This window comes from Nelumbo lutea, chromosome 1, assembly GCF_056320005.1.
Source record: "Nelumbo lutea isolate HS-2025 chromosome 1, American lotus-T2T, whole genome shotgun sequence".
NCBI lineage: Eukaryota > Viridiplantae > Streptophyta > Magnoliopsida > Proteales > Nelumbonaceae > Nelumbo > Nelumbo lutea.
In genome coordinates, this window is record NC_142684.1 from 200,494,177 (window position 1) to 200,516,800 (window position 22,624).

Consider the following 22,624-nt stretch of genomic DNA (forward strand, 5'->3'; position numbering starts at 1 on the left):
GGCATTTTTTGAGAAAATAGCAGTATTTTTGTTTGGTAGCAGTGTTGATAGCAACATTTTCAACATTGATCTTATTATCCAACGTCCAAGATGATGCCACATTGATGCCATGTCATTGCATCGTTGGCAGCAACGCACCATTTTCCCATAAAACATTAAATTTGGCGTTGCTCCAAACCACACTTTCCCGATTTCCAAGGTGTGGTCTTGAGCAACGTTTTTTCTATGAAAATGGTACCAAACAAGTGGGTGTTGCTTCTAGCACCGTTTTCTCAAAAAACGGCATCGATGCCAAACACTGCCTTAGTAGGCATTTGGTACTAGAACATTTCACAAGTGTTCCATTTTTGCTTACCACATCAACACTTAAATGTTTTTGCAATCTAGGGGAGAAAATTGCATTTGATAATGTATGTGTTTGGTTCCATTTATATTTATTGAATAAATATTTGTGCTTTATTTACTGGTAAAATCGAGAAATGCAATAATTACAGGCCATTAGGTGTCACTAGGCACCACTTCAGCACAACGGTGAATAAACGCATGACCGTTTATGAAAAATTCAAAAAATAAATTCTACAAATGGTTAGCATGCACATAAACCAAAATTCACTTTTTACATTTTTTATATATACAAAGGAGCAAGAGAGAGAAAATGCTGAGATGGCACCATCAATAAACCTTTGCCGAATAAACATAAACGGAATCAAACACCCCAATCTATTTTCAAAAAAATATATTTAAAAAAAAAAACTTTGAAGATTTAAGAATGGAGAGATTTCTTGAACTGTTAAATTGACAATTCTTTAAATCACGTTAGTGACGTGGCACATTCAAATTGAAGATGATTTTTTCTACAATTGTCATTATGTGTATATTATAATAATAATAAGTTAAATCACCATAACTTTTATGTCTACCAAATATTATTTTTTATTTCTTATATTTATAAAGAAAACGGATGAAACGAAACACTTGTAATCGGAGAAACGAAGACTGTGATACGCTATGGGAATGATCCGAGCTCGCCTTCCAGCAGCACCAGCATGTATTTCCTATTCCTCTTAAAAAATAAAAATAAAACAAAATTTGAAACATCAGAAAAGCGTGGGGAGTCGGTTGCTTGCTGCGCAACATATATGGTGAACTGTTGATCCCTTATTCTGACACGTATCAAGAAAAGTACGGTACGAGCACCAAGCTCCCACCTCGTATGGGTTCGGAGACGAAGATACAGAAGACAATCACCGCCGCCGGCTAAAGCTTCTCCTCCGGGCTCCGGCGATTCGCAGATTTCAATCTCTTTCTCTCTCACAATACCCACGGAAACCTGCTTTTCTCTGGGAAAGGCCATTTATCTTTGCCTTATAATAAATAAATTGTAGATATCGTTAATAAATTGAAGGGCAATTTCGTCATAGAGGACAGGCACAGAGCAGAGAGGGGGAGGGGGGACAAATTCATGATTACGCAGTAAATGCCATTTAAATGTCGTAAATACCGCAATTTGACTCCCGCAGTGGACGAAATAAAGACCTGAAAAAAGCTAAAACGAATAAATGATCCTTGGATAATGAAACGAGAAATTGCCGAGATGTTGAACCCCTATTTTTCAGTATCAAGTATCAACTATCAATTATCGAACGGAACGAGTGAACCGGACCTCCACTCGCACTCAGGTAGGTACTCACTTCTCTCTTTCAGACAACTGAAAGTGGAGAGTGTTAAAGCCAATACGGGTGGGGTTGGGGGTGGTGGCCTGGTGGGTGGACTCATTTCGATTGTTTATTTAAACCGATTTTCTACTCCTTTCTGTAGGCCTTGACGGAGGGAGAGCCTCTGACTACGAATCTTCCCATGTTTGGCAATTTAATTACGACACTGCCAACGGGTTAGCCAGTAGCCACCTCCACACCCTCTCGGTCCTAGCCGCTGTCGTATACTTAGTATATATCACGTATGTATGTATTATTATATAAATCAACTCTTTTTTCTTGTTTATTAATTCTTCAAATTCATCAATTCTCCCTCCCTCTCTCTCTCTCTCACTGCGTTCTGCTTGGTTTCAGAACTCCAGGGTTCTTTCAAAAGCTTTCTCAGCTAAATCGTCTTCTACCGAGAATCCGAAATTTCTGTTTCGATTTCTAAACTTATTTGTTTTCTCATTTTCTGCATTGTGAAGAGAAGACTTGATAGTTGAATTTCAATGTACAGATCGGAATGCGAGTAAAGGAAATGCATCCTTTGTGTTGCATCTCGCTGGAGAGCCCTGGGATCGGGGATCGATCGCCAGAGGTTTCAGCGACGAGAAACGGCTTTCCCGTCGGTTCGACGGCCACCGGCAGTGGATCTGACACCAATATGGGAATGGAGACGGGATCTGACGTCAATGTCGCTGGTGTTCTTTATAAATGGACGAATTACGGCAAGGGGTGGAGATCTCGATGGTTTTGCTTGAAGAACGGCGTCCTTTCTTACTCCAAGATTCGACGATCGGAGAGTGTCAATATGTTGTCGACGACTAATGACGTTCGAGTGATTGGAGATGTTTCTTGCAGTCGACTTTCGCGCCTTGACAGCGTAGGGAGGAAAAAGCAACAAAAAACAACTGGCGTCGTTCATCTCAAGGTACTCTCTGGGAAAGACTCTGAGAGAGAGAGTTTAACGAACGATCACTCTGTAAGTATTGGAAAATCGGAGAAACTCTAGTGCTGAGTTACTTGACGACAATCGAGAAAAGCCTCTACCTACCTATTCTATCCCGTATCCACTACAACTAAGAAAAAAATGTTCCATTTTCAGTATTCAGCAATTCCTGGATTCATAAGAATTTATATACGGCTTATGAATTGCGTCGTTTCTCTGTTGTAATTTCATTTTCTGATAGCCCTGCCACAAAAGCTTGCATAACTGGGGCGTAACACTATAAACCATTGGTTCCTTCATCGATTCTCACATTCTTCCGCGACCAGCTACCTGCCTGCATACAAGGAAAAACACAGTAATATTTTTTTCGGTCGTACCGAAAAATATTTCTGTTCCCTCCCACTACCACGCCATCATAGTCTCTCTTTCTCTCTTCCCTCGATTGTTTTTAATCTCTCGTTTTCAGTTCGAAAATTTACTTTTCTATCCCGTTGTTTACAGTTTCACTGCTTGTTAAGCTGTAAGTGGGTCACATCAGCAGGTGCGCTTTACTGGCCACGATAGGCTATGAAGTAGGCCTAGGGCTCTTCTGCATGTCACATCATTGCTCGATCAATTTAGATAGATTTAGGCTAAAATTTTCTGCCTTTCTTCCTAGCTGTAACTTGCGACCTTTTCCAACGCGCTTGCTCTTTCTCTTCCATCTGTGCTCGTCGCTCTCCCCGTCAACTTCAGTTTTTCTTTTTCATTTTCTTTTTAATTTTTATTTATTTTTTTATTGCGGGACCTCCCCAGGATTTTGACGGTCAGGTTCTCTCCTTCTTCGATTAGATTAGAAAATAGAGAAAGCCCGAAAAAGGAATAAAACAATGTATCATGATTAACGAGTGGTGGAGCTAATCTCTGTTGGATCGAAGCGAGCTTAATTTCGTCATTTTTGGTCTTGCTGTACTCTTGTTGAGTGCTCGCGTTGTTTTTGTTACTGTTCTTGGGTTCCTACCTCTTTGCTGGTTGTATGAATTGGCATAGTTGGGTTGTTCACCCATTTTGGCGGGGTTGGAGGCTTACAGGAGTTTCAACCGGAAGGATGTTGAAATATTTCACTAGCTTTTAGTTTTGTTGTTTCGTTTGAAAGATATATGTCGAGTTTTTGTTCCATTATCTATTTCATCTTGTTTGCTACTTTGCTTTCTTCTATCCTTCATTTTCTACTCCTTAACGTTGAAGGTGGACCAGTCTGTTCTTGCATCTCCTTTGATCTGTACTCTGTTCGTTCTTTCTTTAATTATTTGTTTTTTTTCTTTTTTTTTTCTTTCAATTGCACATAAAGGACCACTGTTTTGTTTTCTTTCCTTGGATCGGAGTGGAGGTCCATGGACTTTCTCTTAGGTTCTTCCTGCTTGAATTGCTGCGTGTAAAAATGCGGAATTTCGAATATGCACAATTATTTTAATTTACCTTCAGGTTCCTCGTTTGGAGTTAACCTGATGCTAAATAGCATATATTTTTTAATAGGGTTGCATTTATTATGGCTTATCTGTTGGTTCAAGTTATGGTGTGTGATTGATAACTCGGATTTATTCTGCTCTGAAAACTCCAGTTTTAGAAATTACTACATTATTTTAATATTTGTTAGTATGTTCCAATTTTAGCGTTGGTTTGGGTGAATAAAATCGTCCCTTTTTTGTGCTATTCCGATGATGGTTATGTTGTAGAAAGTTTATGATACTGAAGGGGTAATTACTAGAGAGTTCGTGTCATTGAGTTTCTTATGCCATTATGTGATTTCCCCCATCCTTATGCCTTCACATTCTGTGGACAATGTAACTCAGTAGCTTGACATTTGGTTGTCATTTATGTGTTGCCAACAAACTAATTAATTTATGTCAACAATGTTACAGTTTCCAATTTTTATTTTCTTTTGATACTTTTCAAATACCATATTCAATTGATAACTATTGCATGTATTGGCACTAATGTGCCATATGAGGAGATGGTAAGGAAATAACGAGAAAGCATAGCAAAGCTTATGTCATGGACTGGCAAATGACAAGGCAAAGGATAGACAAGAGAAGTTGTGTGAATCACCTGATCAACTGCTATTTGTCATGTATTGTATAAATCTATGTTGGGTTGTCCAACAAAGAAGTCCCTACATTTTAACTGATGATCCGTCAAATGGTATTAATACTGATGGCCCTGTAGTAAAATGGAATTCAATTTTGTTTACATGAAAGATAAAAATAGTTGAGTTGAATGCAAAAATAAAAGAAATTTCTGGGATGTCAAGGTAGGGTGATGCTAAAATAGCACTATCCATTAATGTTAAGGGGAAGACCTCTTGATTAGATGGTTATGATAATACAATTATATTTTGCTTTGCTCCACGTGATTATATTGCTGCATGTCCTCCATTTATGTAGAAATCTGAAGCATAATAAAGAAACAAGTATTAAATATTTAAATTTAGGACATAATATCTGAGCCATTGAGCAAACAATATTTCTTATAGAGCTGTCAAAAGGAGAAGCATCAGAACAAGAGCTTATTTGATCTCTTTGAAGGATCTCTCAATTCCCTTTTGATGCTAAGAACGGTAGATATTGGTTTATATCATTTGGAATTTTAGAAATATTCTTTGTTCAGCTTAATTGGGAATATTTTAGGTCATATTTTCAACAATGGTTCTCTTTATGATATTGCTAGATAATGATCCCATACTTGGTATGGGACAAGTAATTTGACCTACTTTGTTTGACACCTATTATCTATGTTGTAAGTTGAGGTTAGATTTTTATTTGATTTTTTTAATCCTTTTTGCTAAAGGATTCTTTTTGATAAATTAAAGGGCTTTTTTGATAGATCAGTTTTTTATTTGATTTAAGAGATTGAATCAGGTTTTATTTGTAAATAATGACCCATTTCATTAAAAAGAACGAGTCTGTTATTTGAATTAGGAAGCTGAATTAAAAAGGTTAGCATGTCCCATATCATTTGAAGTGGGTGGTTTTTTCTTTTTGGATAGATAGCCATGCTTTTAAAGAGAGTATTTTTTCTTGAGAATGGTGTTAACTACTACGGCTTTTTCCTGGGAGTGGAAAGCACCACTCTTTGGATGCTATTGAGAAGATAGGTAATCACTTGTTTGCAAGAGAAGCCCTCTGGTCTGAGGCTTTGTTTGAGAAGTAGTTATCCAATGATTTCTTCGTGAGAAAAGGAAGGAGTCTAATCATCTTTGGATCTTGGTTAACTTGGAGTTAGAAGTGTATAACTTAAATATTGGAAGCTTGCATTGTCAGTGCTTTAATCTTAAACCTTTGCTTATTAAGTTGCAGTATTGATTTTACTATAATATTAAAAGCTTCCCTAGGAAATACAGTCATAAACATATATTAAATTACATCAAAATCTACATAATAAATTTGAAAAGATTGAAGTTGTAGCATCTCATTGGATGGGTACTATTCTCATAACACCTTTTCTCTAGCATCAGCTAGGAACATCTTCTGCAAGTTACTAGGTGTTACTTGCTGGAATTGGTGGTTGTTTTGCAGAATTGGTAGTTTTTTTTCCTTGAATCTTTTTTTTTTTTTTTTGGGTTGAAATGGTTACTACTCTAAATGTCTTTTTGGAGCCAAAATGCTACTCCCTTTTGTAATGTCAATTGGAGTTATATATTTCTGTTTATTCATTTTTTTCGCCTTGGGATTCCCAAATCAGATTCTTCTTAAAATACATGATTGTTACCATTTTGAAGGGCCTAGAGGGTTCTGCAAGCTCATAGTATTAATCATGATGAACCCCACTTGATTGCTTCCTTTCCAATGCTTGTTCCCATTCTGGCAGCTCACCAGCTCATAACCTTGGTGACAATTCATTGCAGTACATATTTTAAATACACACATACATGTCAATGCTTTTTTATAGGTTCCGGTGGTATTTTAATTACTTTTTGGCTGCACCTATAGTGTGGTTTACCTCACTCTTTGGAAACCTATCATATGAAATTGTGTACTTCATTTGTTAGTTTGTACAGAGGTTTGTAAATTATTAAGCTAAACAATTTTTATTTATCCCAGATTTCATCATTTCGTGAGAGCAAGTCTGATGATAAACGATTCTACATATTTACTGCTACAAAGACACTTTATCTGAGAACTGATTCAAAGAAAGATCGTGTTGCTTGGATTAATGCATTAATCTCTACCAGAAGCTTTTTTTCCCTAAGACCATTAAATGAGAAGCTTTCCGTTTTACCAAATGATTTATCTATATCGACTGAAAATCTTAGATGTCGCTTACTTGAAGAGGGAAGCAACGAGACACTTATCCAGGATTGTGAGAAGATAATGCTCTCAGAGTTTTCAGAGTTACAAGTACAATTCAAAGTTCTTTGTGAAGAACGATCTGTCTTGCTTGACACTTTAAGGCAGTTGGAGGTATTTCTTTTTCTTTTTTCTTATTATTGTTATTGGAATTTTCCCTTGTATTCTTTGTAAATGAAACTTATGTTAGCATATATTATTATTTGCTGTTTTATGGACGGGAGTAGCATTAATTTTATTTAGACTTCGTTTGGGAAAAGTGTAAATACAAATATGTTCAGTGTGAAAACTTTGTATATGGTCTATATTTGTATTTCCAAACCTTGTATTTGCACTGAACATATTTGTATTTTACTCTCCTTAGATGCAATTGTGTCCGTTATTGGAATTGCAATTGAACTCCAAAAGTTTGGAATTTAATCAAGGATTAACATACCGATACACCTGATACTGTCAAGTGGGTATCAATGTGCTCACATAGGTGTTTTTAATTTTTTTTTTTAGTTTTTTTTTAACAGGTATTAGAGGATCTCACTCCCACTTTTAAATTTTTAAAATTTTAAAAAGTTTTGTATCGGTGTATCCAAGTGTACCTGGATAGACCAATATACGAGTGTGTCTTATTGACATTTTAATCCTTGAATTTAACACAAAGGTCCATTCTTGCTAGTATCTTTTTGTCCGTGTGTTACATTAGGACATAAAAAAGTTTTCAGCAAAGAAATTAATTCCAAAGTATAATTTATTTATAAATATAATTTAGTAAAATACCTTACAAATCCTTTGCAAATCCATGAGGTATGGATTTTTTGTGCCTCAGTGTTGTATAAATCTCTGATAAATATTCCCTCAAGAGTTGGTGGTAAATTACTTGTTGAGAAACCTTCCACCCTGAGACACTTCATAAGAACCCAAGCTACATGGGTATTGGTCAAGAGTTATCTCATTCATTAAATAACTCGTTGGTTACAGTATAAATTTCAGATCCCTCTCTCTCTCTCTCTCTCTCTCTGTCTGGTTGATGACTATAGATGAAGAATACATCTGGTCTAGGAAAAATCACTGTAACTTTGATTCTCAGTGGATTCACTGTGTAATAGACCTTGAGTCACCACTCAAGTGATTGAGGCTGATTAGTCTATCTTGTAGAGGTCTCAGACATGGTGTTTTATCTTGGTGAGTTGTGTAATGCTTTACCAGACATTTGAAGGATATAGGCTTTTATAGAAATTGATCAGTTACAAGTTGAGGGGGCTAGAAGAGCTAGGGGCAGACCGAAAGGATCTGGGTGGAAGCAAAGAGAAATGATTTAGTTATCCATAGTTTAATGATGGATATGATACTGAACATGCCAGAATGGAAAAAGCAGAATTCATGTTGCCAATCATATATTTGGAACAAGGCTTAGATAATGATAATGAGGCTTAGAGAAATTGAATCCAAGACTCAATTTTTTGGATTTTGCCATCTATGCATTCGCATTTCTGCCATACTCATTTTTTGGATTTTGGACATGCTGTTTCTTAACTGCCCAAGGCTCTGCTCCATACAACATAGCTGGATGACAAAAATAATAAAAAATGTCTTTGTTAAGGAACATTACCCTAACAGTTGTGATGTACATTACGTATAACTTTAAGGGAGGAGCAGCTCAATATTGACATGCTGTTGACTGTCTTGTTAAAGATGTCTGTTTAGATTCTCTATTCAATTCTCCCTTTCCTTCTATTCTCTGTGGAACTATGAATAAACACTGAAGTTGTTATGTTTTTTCCTTTCTCCATTTTATATTGCTGTAAAAAGCTGTCAGGTTAAATGTAATAGATGCATATATATTGAAAGTTGAAAAATAATACATCGTGATTGCTTAGTGGTTAGAGACTGATTTTTCATCATGCCTTAAGGGACATTAATGCTATGATGTGGACCATGTGGTTAATTTCGTATAAAGGGTCATTACCTAATGTTAATACCAGCTATTTGGGATCTTTGGACGGTTGATTAACTCTGTTTCCCTACACATATTCTGAGCATGCACAGAAGTTGCTTTCATAATCCTACCATACTTAGAGTCAACTGTTCACTTAAGACCCAACTGTTTCTGTATTTGTATTATTGGAGCCTAGTTGGTGATAAACAAGTATTAGAAAACTACATCAGATAGGCTAGAAGTACCCAAGAAGATTAAAATTGAAAACTACAAGTAAAAGCTTGATAAGATTTTATCAGGTAGGATACTATTGTCTACATCTGTGTCCATTTTGATCTTCTTATCTGGACATTTTTTTCTTTCTGTTTATAATTTATTAATTCAGTCATCAGAGATGTACAATGGTACAATGGCATTTCATTATAGATCGTAGAATAATGGGCTGACAAGCATTTGAGTGAGGCTTTGTGTCTGAGTTTGGGAGCAACCACTTAATGCTAAACATGATGGTCATTTATTCTATGTTGAGTCCCCACCACTCTCTAGACCATGACATGTTGAGTCAGCAATGTGTGATAGCCTTTTTTTAGTTGACTAGATTTTTTTTTCACTCAATTATCATGCTAGAGAGGCTGTGGAATTCAAAATGTGTGGATTTAAACTGATTGAAGACTAGGCGGGTATGACATTGACCTAAAATGAATGATGACTTAAATCAACAATTAATTCACTGCAGGTGTTACCATAGAATATGCAATGATTATTTAAAGTTGTGTAATGGATTCTTCCTGTTGAAACTCTTAAAAAAGTTAAGAGTTTATTCAGTATTTTAAAAGCAGAAAGGCCATTTTGCACCTGAGGCACAAGGTGCATGGTGAGGCACGTGCTTTGTTGAAGCAAGGTGCAAAATTAAAAAAAATCAAATTAAAATGCAAAAATGTAAAAAGGTCGAAATAAATTAAGAAAATATTAAAATAGTATTAATTAAAAAATAAACTTTAATTTTAAAATAAATATTTTAAAAAGCCTATTATGTCAAATTAAAATAAAACATATTCAAATTGAAATGCAAAAATATAATAAAAATAGCATGCAAAATATATTCGAACATGTCAAATTTTTAATGTCTTATTTTCTTTCTTTTCCATTTGCATTATTTCAAATAGCTAATTTGATGTTAAACATCTTTCATTCCTAATTCTATGGGCTGTGTTTGTACGAAGCCCCTTGAGGCAAGCCAAAACATGTCCATGTTAGGGTCTTAAATAGGTTTCGAACATGATTTTGTAATTTTGATTATCTTTTCAAACTATCTTTTATTAGGATGAATGAATGAATGAATGAACAGCATTAGCAAATAGGTTTCTTGGAGTTTCGATGAGCAAGTGAAGCAACTGGCCATTGTACGTCCAAAAGAACAAAAAAGTGCAAGATTTTTAAAAGGCACACACATGGACTGAGGCATAAGGCACATCAGGTACATGTCTTTTCAAAGGATCTGCACCTGGGCTTGGGCGAGGTGCGTACCACCTTAAACTGTGCCTAGGTGCGTCTTTTAAATCATTGTAAATTAAAACAAGTAAATGAAACATTTCTCTATGGAAAGCATTATGCTACTGTTAGAGAACAAAAACCAATTCAAGGAGCTCACTTAACAGCCTAATTTTTTTAAGTAAAAAAACATTTCCAAGGAACTGTTTAACATAAAAGCTTAAGCTGTTAGGTGAGCTCCCTAAATTGGTTTTAATTCTCTGAGACACTCCCTCACATGAAAGCCCATCGGGCTTAAAGCGTGGACAAGCACAGACCAATTCATCCCTTGTGTTGAAATTTAATTAATTATAATGGGGCAATGAGGGCCAAACACTAGACTACTTGGTTAAACAAGCTCTGATGCCATCTCAAGGAACTTTTAAGCTTAAAAACTTAAGCTGTTAGGTGAGGTCCCTGAATAGGTTTTTATTGTTCCAGTTCATCCTGGTTTTAGTTATTTCTTATCTATGCATTTAGGGATGTGAGATTACAAGATTGCCAAGGAATGCTGTTTAACTCGTGCAACCAAATTGTTGTGTTCTTTGGCCAGATTGCATAGTTAAATCAGTAATGATGGTAAGCATATAGTTTTAATATGATTCTTGTTCATGTACTCCAAAAACTCCTATGTAGCCTTGCAGGATTGTCATTTTAATGAGAAAAAAAGTCGGGCTGGTCTGAATAACTATACACTAACTTCACCTCCTGGTACTATGCAAACATTGACATATGGCATATGGATCTTCTTTTTCTTTATTGATCCTTGAATTTTCTAAGAAATTTGATATTTTATTCTGTGATGCTGTTGAGTTTCTAGATATGGGTTTTTGGCAAGGTTGTCATGCTTCATAGTTTTTGAATGTACCTTTCCTTAGGGCTCTGTTTGGGAAGAGTGCAAATACACAAATGATCAGTACAATTGTGCATATATACATACATATATATGCATATATATGCATATATATATATATATATATATATATTCATGAAAAATGCAAAGTTGTTTTAGTTTTGTAATGGTAATTTTGTACTCTTACCAAGCGATCTTTAGTTCTGATAGGCACAAACACGAATCCCAAAATTGAAAGACGCCCTTTTAACATTGGTCCACTTTATGTTCAAAGTTTGTATCCATATTTTGGATGAAAACTTTGCTCTCATTTTGAACGCAAACATATCTTGAAATCTGTGTTTGCTGTCATTTTCAAGACATAAATGTACTCTTACCAAACGCTAGCACAACTGAACCAGGGTATAAATATACACTGAACTGGCATTTGCACTCTTCCCAAACTTATCCTTGTAAACAAGTTGTCCTTTTTTTTTTTTAATTCTTTATGTATCAATGTCATACTTTGGAAGTACTTTTCTTGTTGATTAATGAACAGTTTTCTTGAACAGGCAGTTAATATTGAAGTTGAGGCCCCTGGAATACATGAAAGCCAATTCCAGCTGACAAAGCATGAATTTTCTAGCCTTGGCCATGGGAAATATAGTGGTATTTTATTAACTTCTCGTACATATTTTTAATTTTCCTTTCAGTATAGTGCAAATTCTCCTCAGTGTGCCAGTTTTTAGCTTTTGATGGTATTGGGTTCTTTAAAATTGTTGTGCAATTTTATTAAGCAATGAGGAGTTCAATTGCCTTTTGCGTTGCTATTTATGTTCCTTGCGTAAATATAAGCACAAAATGAAATCAGTCTACCATTTGAGTGTTGTTCTGTCACAAGCATGAGAAATGGATTTAGTTATGTTTTTGGTTTGTTTACAACTCAAAGAAAGAAAACAATTGGAAGCAAAGGGATGAGAGAATGACAAAGAAAATTGTCAATCTATAGGTGGATGTTTTTTCTACGATTTTTTACTTTTTCATCATTTTAGAGTTATCTTGTGAAAGACATAGCTGACTTGATCTTTAGGTGTGATTGGCTGTTGATTAGATGTGGACCACCATGATCTTGCTCCCCAAAATTGTTGTTTTTCTACAGTTACACCATTAGCTTGTTCACATGGTGTGAATTTAAATCTATAATTATGTCTATCCCTTATTTGATATCACAAGTTTTTTTCTATGGAACTTTGAGGTCTCCTTAGCTGTTATGTTCTATTGTAGATAATTATGGGAAAGTCTGATGTCCAGACCTTGTTCTTTTTTTCCTATTATTTTTCACTTTTGTCATGTGTATGTAGCCAAAAGGCCATTATGCAATTCCATCTATCTGGGGTCTTGGGAAGGGTAGACTGAGTACGGTCCAAACCTTTGGCATTTTTTTTTGCACAATGGCTGTCCTAAGAAGAATCCATTTTCTCGTGCTTATCAGCCCAACATTTTACCATTACACCAAGTAATGGCCCCTTTTTATCTCATGTATGTGTGTAACCATATAATAAGAGAGACCACATTGCTTCACCATTTCGTCGAACACCCTGACTTTTCCCCCTTTTTTCTGTTATATTCTTGTTTTCCCATGTCTACCCAAAATAATGGTCCCACCTAACAAGATGGAGATGAAATGTTCTGTGAAGTTTAATGTGTCCATAAATTTCCTAATATTTCCATGACATATTTCCATTTCCATGGGTAAAAAAAGGGCAGCTCAGTGCACGAGTCTCCCACCAATGCGGGGTCCGGGGAGGGACAGATGTGTGCAACCTTACCCCTGCACATATAGAGAGGCTGTTTCCAATTTCCATGGGTACTGACATGAAATTTTAATGGAATTTACATATTCCCCATTGATCACTACCAACACTAAGTGGAATACAAGTGATAGTATTATAATGTGAGTTGGTGACAATATTGTAGGTATGTGGTGTAGCAATGTTATTGCCCATCGAATGGATCTTGTTTCCATTGATCACTACTAAAAAATTATTTTGTAGTAGGAAGTAGGAAACTGCTTGGCGATTAGGTGAGGCAAGCCTCAAAGGGCGCTTGCCTAGGTGTCACCTTGATAACTATGTTCACATCGTATTATTTTTTCTACAACTTTATCTTCTTAACTTAGTTAATGTTTTAGAGCAGCTACAGTAATCCGACCCAGTGAAGAAGAGGATGAGGAAGAAGACAAGAGAAAGAGAGAACAGGAGGGTTTAGTCGAAAACTAATTAGTCACCCATTCAGTCGACCCCTATATGTTTATTAGGTTCTAATTACACTTACAAAGACTAAACTGCCCTCACTTAAGTGTGGGGCAGAGTACTCTGATAAAACAGCCACATAAGCAAAGTACTTAACTGACATGAGATTACTAAACTACCCCTATTCGGCTCACTCTAATAGTTAATGATTTGGAACAAGATAATTATTTAAAAAGGTGTGTCTATGCTTCTTTTATTATTTCTAAAATATCATTCTATATTTTTGCATATTTCACAATGTTTTCACCATGGCTATAACTTTTAACAATATTTCCAACATTTTCGAGATGTTTTCTATATTTGGATGATCGGCATTTCCACCAACACTGACATTTGAAGCCTAATTTCCATTCATACGTTAATGCATCAAACATCTATTAAGTTCCCTTTGTTGTTTTAATTTTGTTTTTCAATCTTCAGAGGCTTGAACCAAAGAGCTCTATTGTATGATTTCTTTTTTGTTGCCTCATATTTGTTAATGTATCCCAACTTACGGGGTTAAGTAATCAAAGACAAATAGTATTGCCTTGTTTGATTGAACCATTCTTTTATATTGTCAAAAATGTTCTATCTATTTTTGGTAATAAATAAAAAAGAAAACTTTATTGATAAAAGGAAACAAAGGTACATCAAGAGGGTGGCGAGAGATCACCAAAAGAGTGTGCAAATAGCAAAAGGAAAAAAAAAAAAAAACTGAACAGACCTTTTACAAAAGAAACAAGTGACAACCAGTCTAATTCAATAAGGCTCCAAAAACCAACACCAAAGTCTTCCTTAGAAGCTATTTCAAATTCTGGAAGAATGAGTACCCATTCGATAAGACTTTTGCCATAAATGAGTGCTAATTTATATTGATCAAAAAAGAAAATAAATGAGTGTTAATTTATCTCTTGATCTAGCTTTGTTCTCAGAAATTCTTCTATTTCTTTCCTTCCACACTTCCCATCAAATAGCAAAAGGGATGCAACTTCACACAATTTTTGCTTCTATTTCTTCTATGGCCAACGACCAAAGAAGAAACCCTAAACAAATCCCAAATAGGGCAGCCAACAAATAGGTAAAGAACATTCTCTGCATTCTCACACAAATAGCATCTTCCAGCTAAGTGAACGCTTCTCTGAATATGGTCCAAAGTCAGAATGCTATCCAACGCCACCAAACAAGCAAAAGCTTCTACCCTTGGAGGAATGGTGTTTCCCCAAATCCCTTTTAACTCGGAAATTTCCAATTCCATTCTTATCAGAGCCTTGAAAAGGATTTAACAGAGTACACCCTATTTCTAGATTTTTCCACCATTCCCAGATCCCCCAGTCAAATAACGGTCTTCTGAATTTTGTGCACCAGGTTGCTCTACCTTGATCAATTTCAAAATTTTCTGAAATCAAACTGTTCTTGCCCAGTCTATGCAATCAAGGGCAAAGATCACAGAAATTTCCTATCTCTAACCAGTCGTCTTCCCAAAACTTGATTGTTGAGCCATCTCCAACCATAGTTTTCAAGGTGCCAAGGTGAGGCTAGGCGACAAGGGGGCGCCTTGTCGCCTAGGCGATGGATTTTTTTAAGTAAAACCCTAGATCCTAGGGTAGTTCCCTAGGTTTCATAACCATATTTTCTCAATAATTATTCATAAGAAAAGCATAGGCGATGGATTTTTTTAAGTAAAACCCTAGATCCTAGGGTAGTTCCCTAGGTTTCATAACCATATTTTCTCAATAATTATTCATAAGAAAAGCATAAATTTCATGTTTAAGTCTAGAAATTCAACATTTTATGAGAAGAAAAAGAACAAAGTAAAGAAAATTAAAAAAATATAGGGGCTGAACCCCTACTTGTGTTATAGGAAAGAAGAAAAGAAAAGGCGGAATAAGAAGAAGACGTGGAAGAAGAAAATGTGTTGATTAGACAAAATTTTAAGTTCTTCCCTTGCTTATAGGTTCAGGTTTTGAAATTTTTGATGGTTCAATCAAGGATCAAAATTTCGATACGATATGCCCCGTATTGGGTGTATTGTATTGCATCTTTGGGGTCCCGATACCTGTTTACAGGTGTTTTTGGGGACCCATTTTTTAAATAATATATATATTTTTTTAAAAATGAAATTGAAAACCAAAGAAATGAAAAAATAGGAGTATCGTTATAAGTACCGATACACCTCTGCCAATACATAGAGGTGTATCGATATTGTGAACCATGGGTTCAATACAGCGGTTAACAATGTTTGCAATGATTAAACCCTAACAAAATAAGAAAATAATAAAAAGAAATTATTATATAAACACATAACATGAATATTCTAGTTTAATAATGTCTATTTTATAATTATAATGTCAAAAAATTAAAAATCTAAAAGTATTTTATAACCCGGTGCACAAAACTGCTAGGCGATTGGGCGAGGCAAGCCTCCAAGGGCGCCTTGTCGCCTAGGTGTTGCCTTGACAACTATGTCTCCAACCTCATTCGATAGGTTGATTTTACTGCTTTGGTGTTCCATTTGAACCCAAATAACTCCATACATGCAAGCTAACACTCTTCTCCACAGTGCCTCCCTCTGAGTCACAAACCTCCAATGCCATTTCCCCAATAGAGCTTTGTTGAACAGATTCATCCTTCTAATTCCCATGCCTCCAACTTTTTTTTATCTCTACATACCTTATCCCAATTAACTAAGTGATATTTCTTTTCAACCCCCTTAAATCCCCACAGAAATTCTCTTCGCATTTTTTTCTATGCGTTTTACCACAGTGGCAGGTGCTTTTAACAATGGAAAATATTAGACCACCAAATTAGACAACACACTTTTGATTAGAGTTGTCCACCCATCAAGTGAGTGATATCTCCCTTTCTAGCCTACCAAACGTTGATCAATTCTACCCAACACTGGTTGCCAAGTTAGAGAAGCAGAGGCCGTTGCACCAATTGGAAGGCCCAAACAAGTATATGGGAACTCCCCCACAAAACATCCCAAGGTTTCTTTACAATCTTATAAAAGATTTTCTAAGATGTTTCCTATTTCAATCATCACACTTTTCGTTAAATTAACCTTTTGCCCCACCAACTTTTCAAAAAATCTCAAGATGACCCTTAAGTTCAACACTTAAGCTCTAGATGCTTCCAAAAAAATCGAAGAACCGCCTGCAAATTGAAAAAAAAAAAAGTGTTATATATTTTTCTTTATTTAATTTAGTATATTTTAGTTTCTAGGAATTGTGTTACTTGTATTCTCTTTACAAAGTCATCCTTTCCTTGGAAGATATTTAGTTGTGTCATATTCAATGGTTTTTTTATGTCAAAGCAATTTTCAATAACTGGAAGCTTCTGCTGGCTACTAATACTCCTGAATATTTGTTATTATATTTGAACATTTTTCAGTCTGCCTCTTTTTGACTGACTTGTTCTTTTGGTGTTCAGAATACAGCACAACTGAATCATCTGATGATATTGAAAAACAAGAGCTTGAGGAAGTCTCAGATGATGATGAGACTTTATTTTTTGATACAAGAGAGTATTTTAGTGATTCAACTTCTATCTGTGGGTGTATGATGGGAGTGGGGGAGAATGTTGAGAGCTGTATGAAGCCCACAAACCACTTTGCTACTACTGACAAGATGTATTTTGACAAGGACTTTGACTTCAAATTCCCTCACATTGAAAGGCGAAAGAAACTTCCTGACCCTATTGAGAAAGAGAAAGGTGTCAGCCTTTGGTCAATGATCAAAGGCAATGTTGGAAAGGATCTCACAAGAGTGTGTCTCCCTGTTTACTTCAATGAACCAATATCATCCCTACAGAAATGCTTTGAGGACTTGGAGTATTCCTATCTTCTTGATCGAGCATATGAATATGGAAAGAAGGCAAGTTTTGGAAACAGGAATTTGTTTTTAGTTTTACCATTGCTCTCTTTAATATAAATTTCATTGTCTTCTGTGGTAAAAAAGTAGCTTTGCTTCAATGATTGCTTCTCTCTCTCTCTCTCTCTCTCTAAAAAGAAGAAAAAAAAGATATGCTCCAATTTTGTTATTAGTAAGTTAGTTTACCAATGTTACAAATTTTTACTTTGTTACCCCAGTCCATTCTATCAATGTAAAGGATTTGATGATGATGATGATGATTGTTTGCCTATATCTTATGACAACCAAATAATTGGGGTTGAAGTTACCCTGTTATGTTAATTCTTGTACTGACCTGGAAATCCTTTCTCCTTGCTATTACCATGGTTTGTACATGGGTATTTGACATTAGTTATCACTTTCAATTTCCAATTTTTCATATATTTTGTTGGACAAAATTAATTCGTGTCATTATTCATCAGGTAGGGATGCTCCTTTGGATTTTAGTTGATTATATGTGGACAAGTTTTATTTATCATAAAGTTAAAAGAAAAGAAGACATGGTATAGGTTGATTTTAAAAATCTTCACTGGCGAAGTTTCTGCATATATCTAATTGTCTGTTATGGACCATTGATGAGTTTACCCATGTGAGAGACCAGGATTTATATTTTCTTGAAGTATTGTATTTGTTAATGGGAAGTGATTTGGGCAGACAACATTTTTGATAAATGGGACACATCCCTAATGAAAAGACAAAAGAAATACTGTTGGTAATTATAAATGTTGAAACATTGTGGTGTCCTTTTCTTTTAAAGCATATACTTTGGTGCCTGCTTTTATCAGAAATAGGGCGTGCCCAAACTATTCCTTTCATAATTGGTACCTTTTGATTTTCTCTATAGATTCTTAATGAAATTGAAGTGTCATTGCTTGGTGCAATGATAAAACCTCAGACTGACAAGTATGAGTCTGAGAACATCTGCACTGTGCAGGAAAACGTCAGAGGTTAGGTTCTTATGAAGTCCACCCCTCCCAAGACCCATTATGGCCAGAAAAAAGGTTGGGTAATGGCCCTCTCATTCCCAATGTTATTAGTGCACAGTAACAATTTTATATGTTAAAGACTATCTGCAACTTAGGCTCAGTTTGGGAAGAGTGCAAAAACAAGGTTTTACACTGAACATTTTTCTATTTGCACTCTTCCCAAACTGAGCCCCTTAGGGAACAAAGAGTTTGTAAATTTATTGCTATGCACAGGCATCTTACATTGTTTTACTCAAATGAGGCCTGTATTGTGTTTCTAGGGAAATGGTCTCCTAAGAATTTTGAACGTAGCTGCATTTGCAATATCTGGATATGCATCTTCTGAAGGTCGTCACTGCAAACCCTTCAATCCTTTATTGGGTGAAACCTATGAAGCTGACTACCCTGAGAAAGGGATTCGTTTCTTCTCTGAGAAGGTTAGTATCTAACCACCTAGAGGTATAATTACAAAACCCTACTTATCAATGGACTAGTTACTTGAAATTAAATACAGATATGCCTCGTGTATTATTAACACTTAAATTCTTAAGTCCATTTCAACAAAGTCAGGATTGTTTTTCTGGAATCGTGTTATTGTTGGTCCATGCCATCTTGCAAGTTACCTTTCATAGCATTTACATGATTTATTTATTTATTTTTTTTGGGGGGGGGAGGGTGTACAGGAGCCAAGTTGTCTGATATTGGAGTTTCATAAATGCATGTATAATTTTATTTTTGGATTGCAATGTTCCATTTGTCATTTTATATATTTTTAGTTTGTATTAGTATCAGAGTCATTGTGTTTGTAGATAATTAGTTGTTGATTTTTGTCTGTCAATGTACTATGATGCCTATTTTCCTTATATTTAATAAAAATGATAGAGCTCTTGAGTATATATACTAGTGTTTTGATGAAAAATGTGGCTATTGATATTTTGAGAGAGTTGCATATTGCTGCTTTTCTGGATGATTCCCATAAGAGTTATTCTTTTGCTGATTGAGTGATCTTTGTTCTTTCTTTGCAAAATTTCTAACTCCAGCATTGTTTATCTATTAATTTCCAGGGGGAGCATGATAAAACAACATATTTTGAATAGTGGTATTCTTATTTGTTTGACAATTGCCCAGTGACTCAGTTTTCACCAAACCTGAAAATCACCTGCTTCGGTGGTTATCATTTTGTGTCATACCTCTGATTTCCTTCATATTAGGTTTTAGTCAAAAGTCTTTATTACAACCGATCCTTCCATATTTCATCCTAATACTCCAACCAGACTCCTGTTTGCAGAAATTTTCAGATTTCTTTGCAAAAAGTATTCCTACCCCACACCACTGATAACGATGATCAGAAATTTTCTTAATAAACTTGGGTACGTGCGTGAAAGTTTACTTTTCAGGAGTTCTGTTGTTCTCTGCATAGTATGTACTTAATTATGTGTAAAATCCTCCGTTACTTAGAGCAGATTGTATTTTATTGATTAAATGCTGAAGCTCCTTCCTAGCACGTGTGTTGGTTTATTCCTCCTGTATAAACCTATCATCAAGCTTTATTTGGATTTCAATTTTATTGAATAATCTTTGTATTACACTTAACTATAAAAAAAAAAATCTTTGTCTAACATTTTTTAATATAGCCGACATCAGCAGTTTTATGTCCATTCATGGATGTTTGTGTACATTCTTTTTTACTGTTTACCAAATTGACATACTTTTTGAAACAGATGTAGTGTCTAAGTTTAGTGCTGTAGAGTGTCAAATTTGTCTGGTGGCGAAGTAGTGGAGCATTTCCCTTTGATTATGTTTGTCATTTTAGTAAGTGATCACCAGAGGACGCATACATGTAAAGTGTTAATTTATTGGGTTGGCTGACAGAGATGGTTTTGGAACGCTGAAGTAGTAAAAGCTATTCATCCCAAAGTTGTATATATAGCATGAGAAGTATCATACAAGGATACTGTAGACTTATTCTTCTGCACATCACTTGGATTCTGGATTGACAGAAGATTTTGTTTCCAATTTGAGCATAAGAAATGGCATTGTCAGTCGCATTATTAATTGAGAATATAAGGAAATTTGGCTTCGTTAATCTCTATGAATAGAAGAATTGATTTCCAATTGAGTGTATTGAATTGTTTCTAAATTCCGCTTGGCTTGACTGAGATAATGATGTATAGTTTCTGGCTGTACATGTTGTGTATATGACACACACTGTAATATGATTTTATAGTATACTGATAATACAAACATTGAGGTTATTTGTAACTTAAAATATGTCGTGATCTTTAGTGGGGTGAATTGTGGATGGTCTGAAAAAGTTTGGTATTACATGCTTGATGGGTTTTGAGTGGTGTTACCAATGGTATTTTACTTGATCTCTATAATCCTTGCTTTCATCTATTTAAGCAGTATATTTAGCTTGTATTTTGTGTAGAGATAAAGAGAGTTAGCCAAGGAGGCTATTTTTGTATTTTTACCTCTTGCTGTATTTTATTTTATTATGTACACTATTTCTTCTCTTGTACACTAAGGACAATTTGGTCCTTTTACAGTTAAATATAAATATCTTAAGGTGTCGATCTCTCCATTGGACGCACCCACAAATCATCTGCTGTCTCTCCTTTTTCCTGGGTTTACAGACTTAGATCAGACTCTGACATGGTATCAGAGCAGGTCATGATCTGATCTATTGAGTTTACTTCTCTGTCCTTTGAATCTTTTGGCATCTAAGGGTCTTCCTAACAATACTTGGGAACCCTTTAGTGCCCTAGACTATTCTCTCCCAAGGCTCTTTCGATCAAACGTTGACAGATCTGAAATCTGGAAGTCTATGCCACCGGATTCACTTCTTTTCTTTGATCTGCACTTGGAGACATCAAGTCTGCTTGAAACTCAGGATCTAGTGTTGCTTAGAGGAGTTCTTGTGATCCTCTTCAGCCTGGTCGAAATCAGTTTGGTTTAAGAAGGGTTTTATTCCTCTCTTGGTTCAGCATACTGTTATAGTTTCCTTTTCTGGACATCTGAGTGAAAGGTACCTTTCCATCATGATCTCTTATTCGATTTCTGATATTAGTCTTGGAAATCAGCATTTTTTTTATGCTAATGGCTTCGAAAAGAATGAATGTCCTTGTTATATTTAATGGGTCAAAATGTGACTTGTGGAAGTTTAACTTCCAATTTCGTGTTGAGGCAAAGGGTCTTTGGGGCTATTTAGATGGAGCTACACCTAAACCTAATGACTCAGACATTAAGGCTTTAAATCAGTGGAAAATTGATAATGCAAATATTACATAATGGATTCTTGGATCGGTTGAGGTTGACATTGCCATTCCTATGAGAGGTTATAGAACAACTTATGAGATGTATGAGTATCTTGAGAATGCATATCAGCAATCAAACACCTCTAGACAGTACCGAATAGAGGTTGATATCTTCTCATACTATCAAGGAAAGAGAAAAGTCCAAGAATACCATGTAGGGTTTATTAACCTCTAGGCAGAATATGGGTTAGTACACATGGGAAATGATCCATCGGATTGTTGCATCAAGTATATGAAGGAACATTTTGATAGAAGGAAGGTTATGCATTTCCTAATGCATTTCAGACCTAAGTTTGAAGTTGTCAGACCTAATATCTTGAGTCGAGGGACACTTCCTGATTTAGATACTATTATTGGGGAAATTTTTCAGAGCTGAAACTAGATTTTCTACACCGACCACACTTGATGGGAGCAAAGACTCCAACATTGATGCTATTTTCCTAGCAACTAAATCAAAAAGGAAGAAGGATTCCTCCTGAATTCAGTGATATGAATGCAAAGAGTTTGGACATGTCTCACATTGTAAGAAGAAGAATACCTACACTTATTGCAAGTAGCAGGGGCATATCATTGCAGAATGTCCAACTTGACCACCAAAAGGAAATGGGTCTAATAAGAAGAAAGGGTCTTATAAAGCCTACTTGTCATACGTAGAGAATTCAAATGCCTCATATAACATTATTTCAATGGCTTCATAGAATGATACTTTTGGTGGTATTTCTAAAGAACGGATTCGGCAGTTCATGTCCTCGGCTATGCCTTTCGCTTTCTCAACTATTGTCTGTTTGGTAAGTCTTCTACTTTCTGCCCTTCATCAAACCACCTTTGGATTATAGACTCTGGTGCCTCTAATCACATGATAGGGGCCTCTATCAGTCAG

The 22,624-nt window shown here is 35.5% G+C and overlaps 1 protein-coding gene across 6 annotated transcripts in view; it reads left to right on the plus strand.

Annotated features, from left to right (window-relative positions):
- The first annotated feature begins 1,821 nt into the window (after nt 1–1,821).
- LOC148880346 (oxysterol-binding protein-related protein 2A-like) overlaps nt 1,822–22,624 on the plus strand; it is a 32,711-nt gene continuing 11,908 nt past the window's right edge. For 2 of the 6 annotated variants that reach the window (XR_016104538.1, XR_016104537.1), the window contains exons 1-5: nt 2,008–2,628; nt 6,726–7,085; nt 11,836–11,932; nt 16,984–17,426; nt 18,709–18,864. Coding sequence is in view for 3 of the 6 variants with exons in the window: in XM_088962218.1 (XP_088818344.1) it covers nt 2,221–2,628; nt 6,726–7,085; nt 11,836–11,932; nt 16,984–17,426; nt 18,709–18,864 (1,464 nt within the window). In the remaining 3 variants the exon portion in view is untranslated. Of the gene's footprint in view, nt 1,962–2,004; nt 2,629–3,557; nt 3,915–6,725; nt 7,086–11,835; nt 11,933–16,983; nt 17,427–18,708; nt 18,865–22,624 lie in introns of those variants that run through there. The other 4 variants (XM_088962218.1, XM_088962216.1, XR_016104536.1 and 1 more) reach the window with 4 other exon arrangements.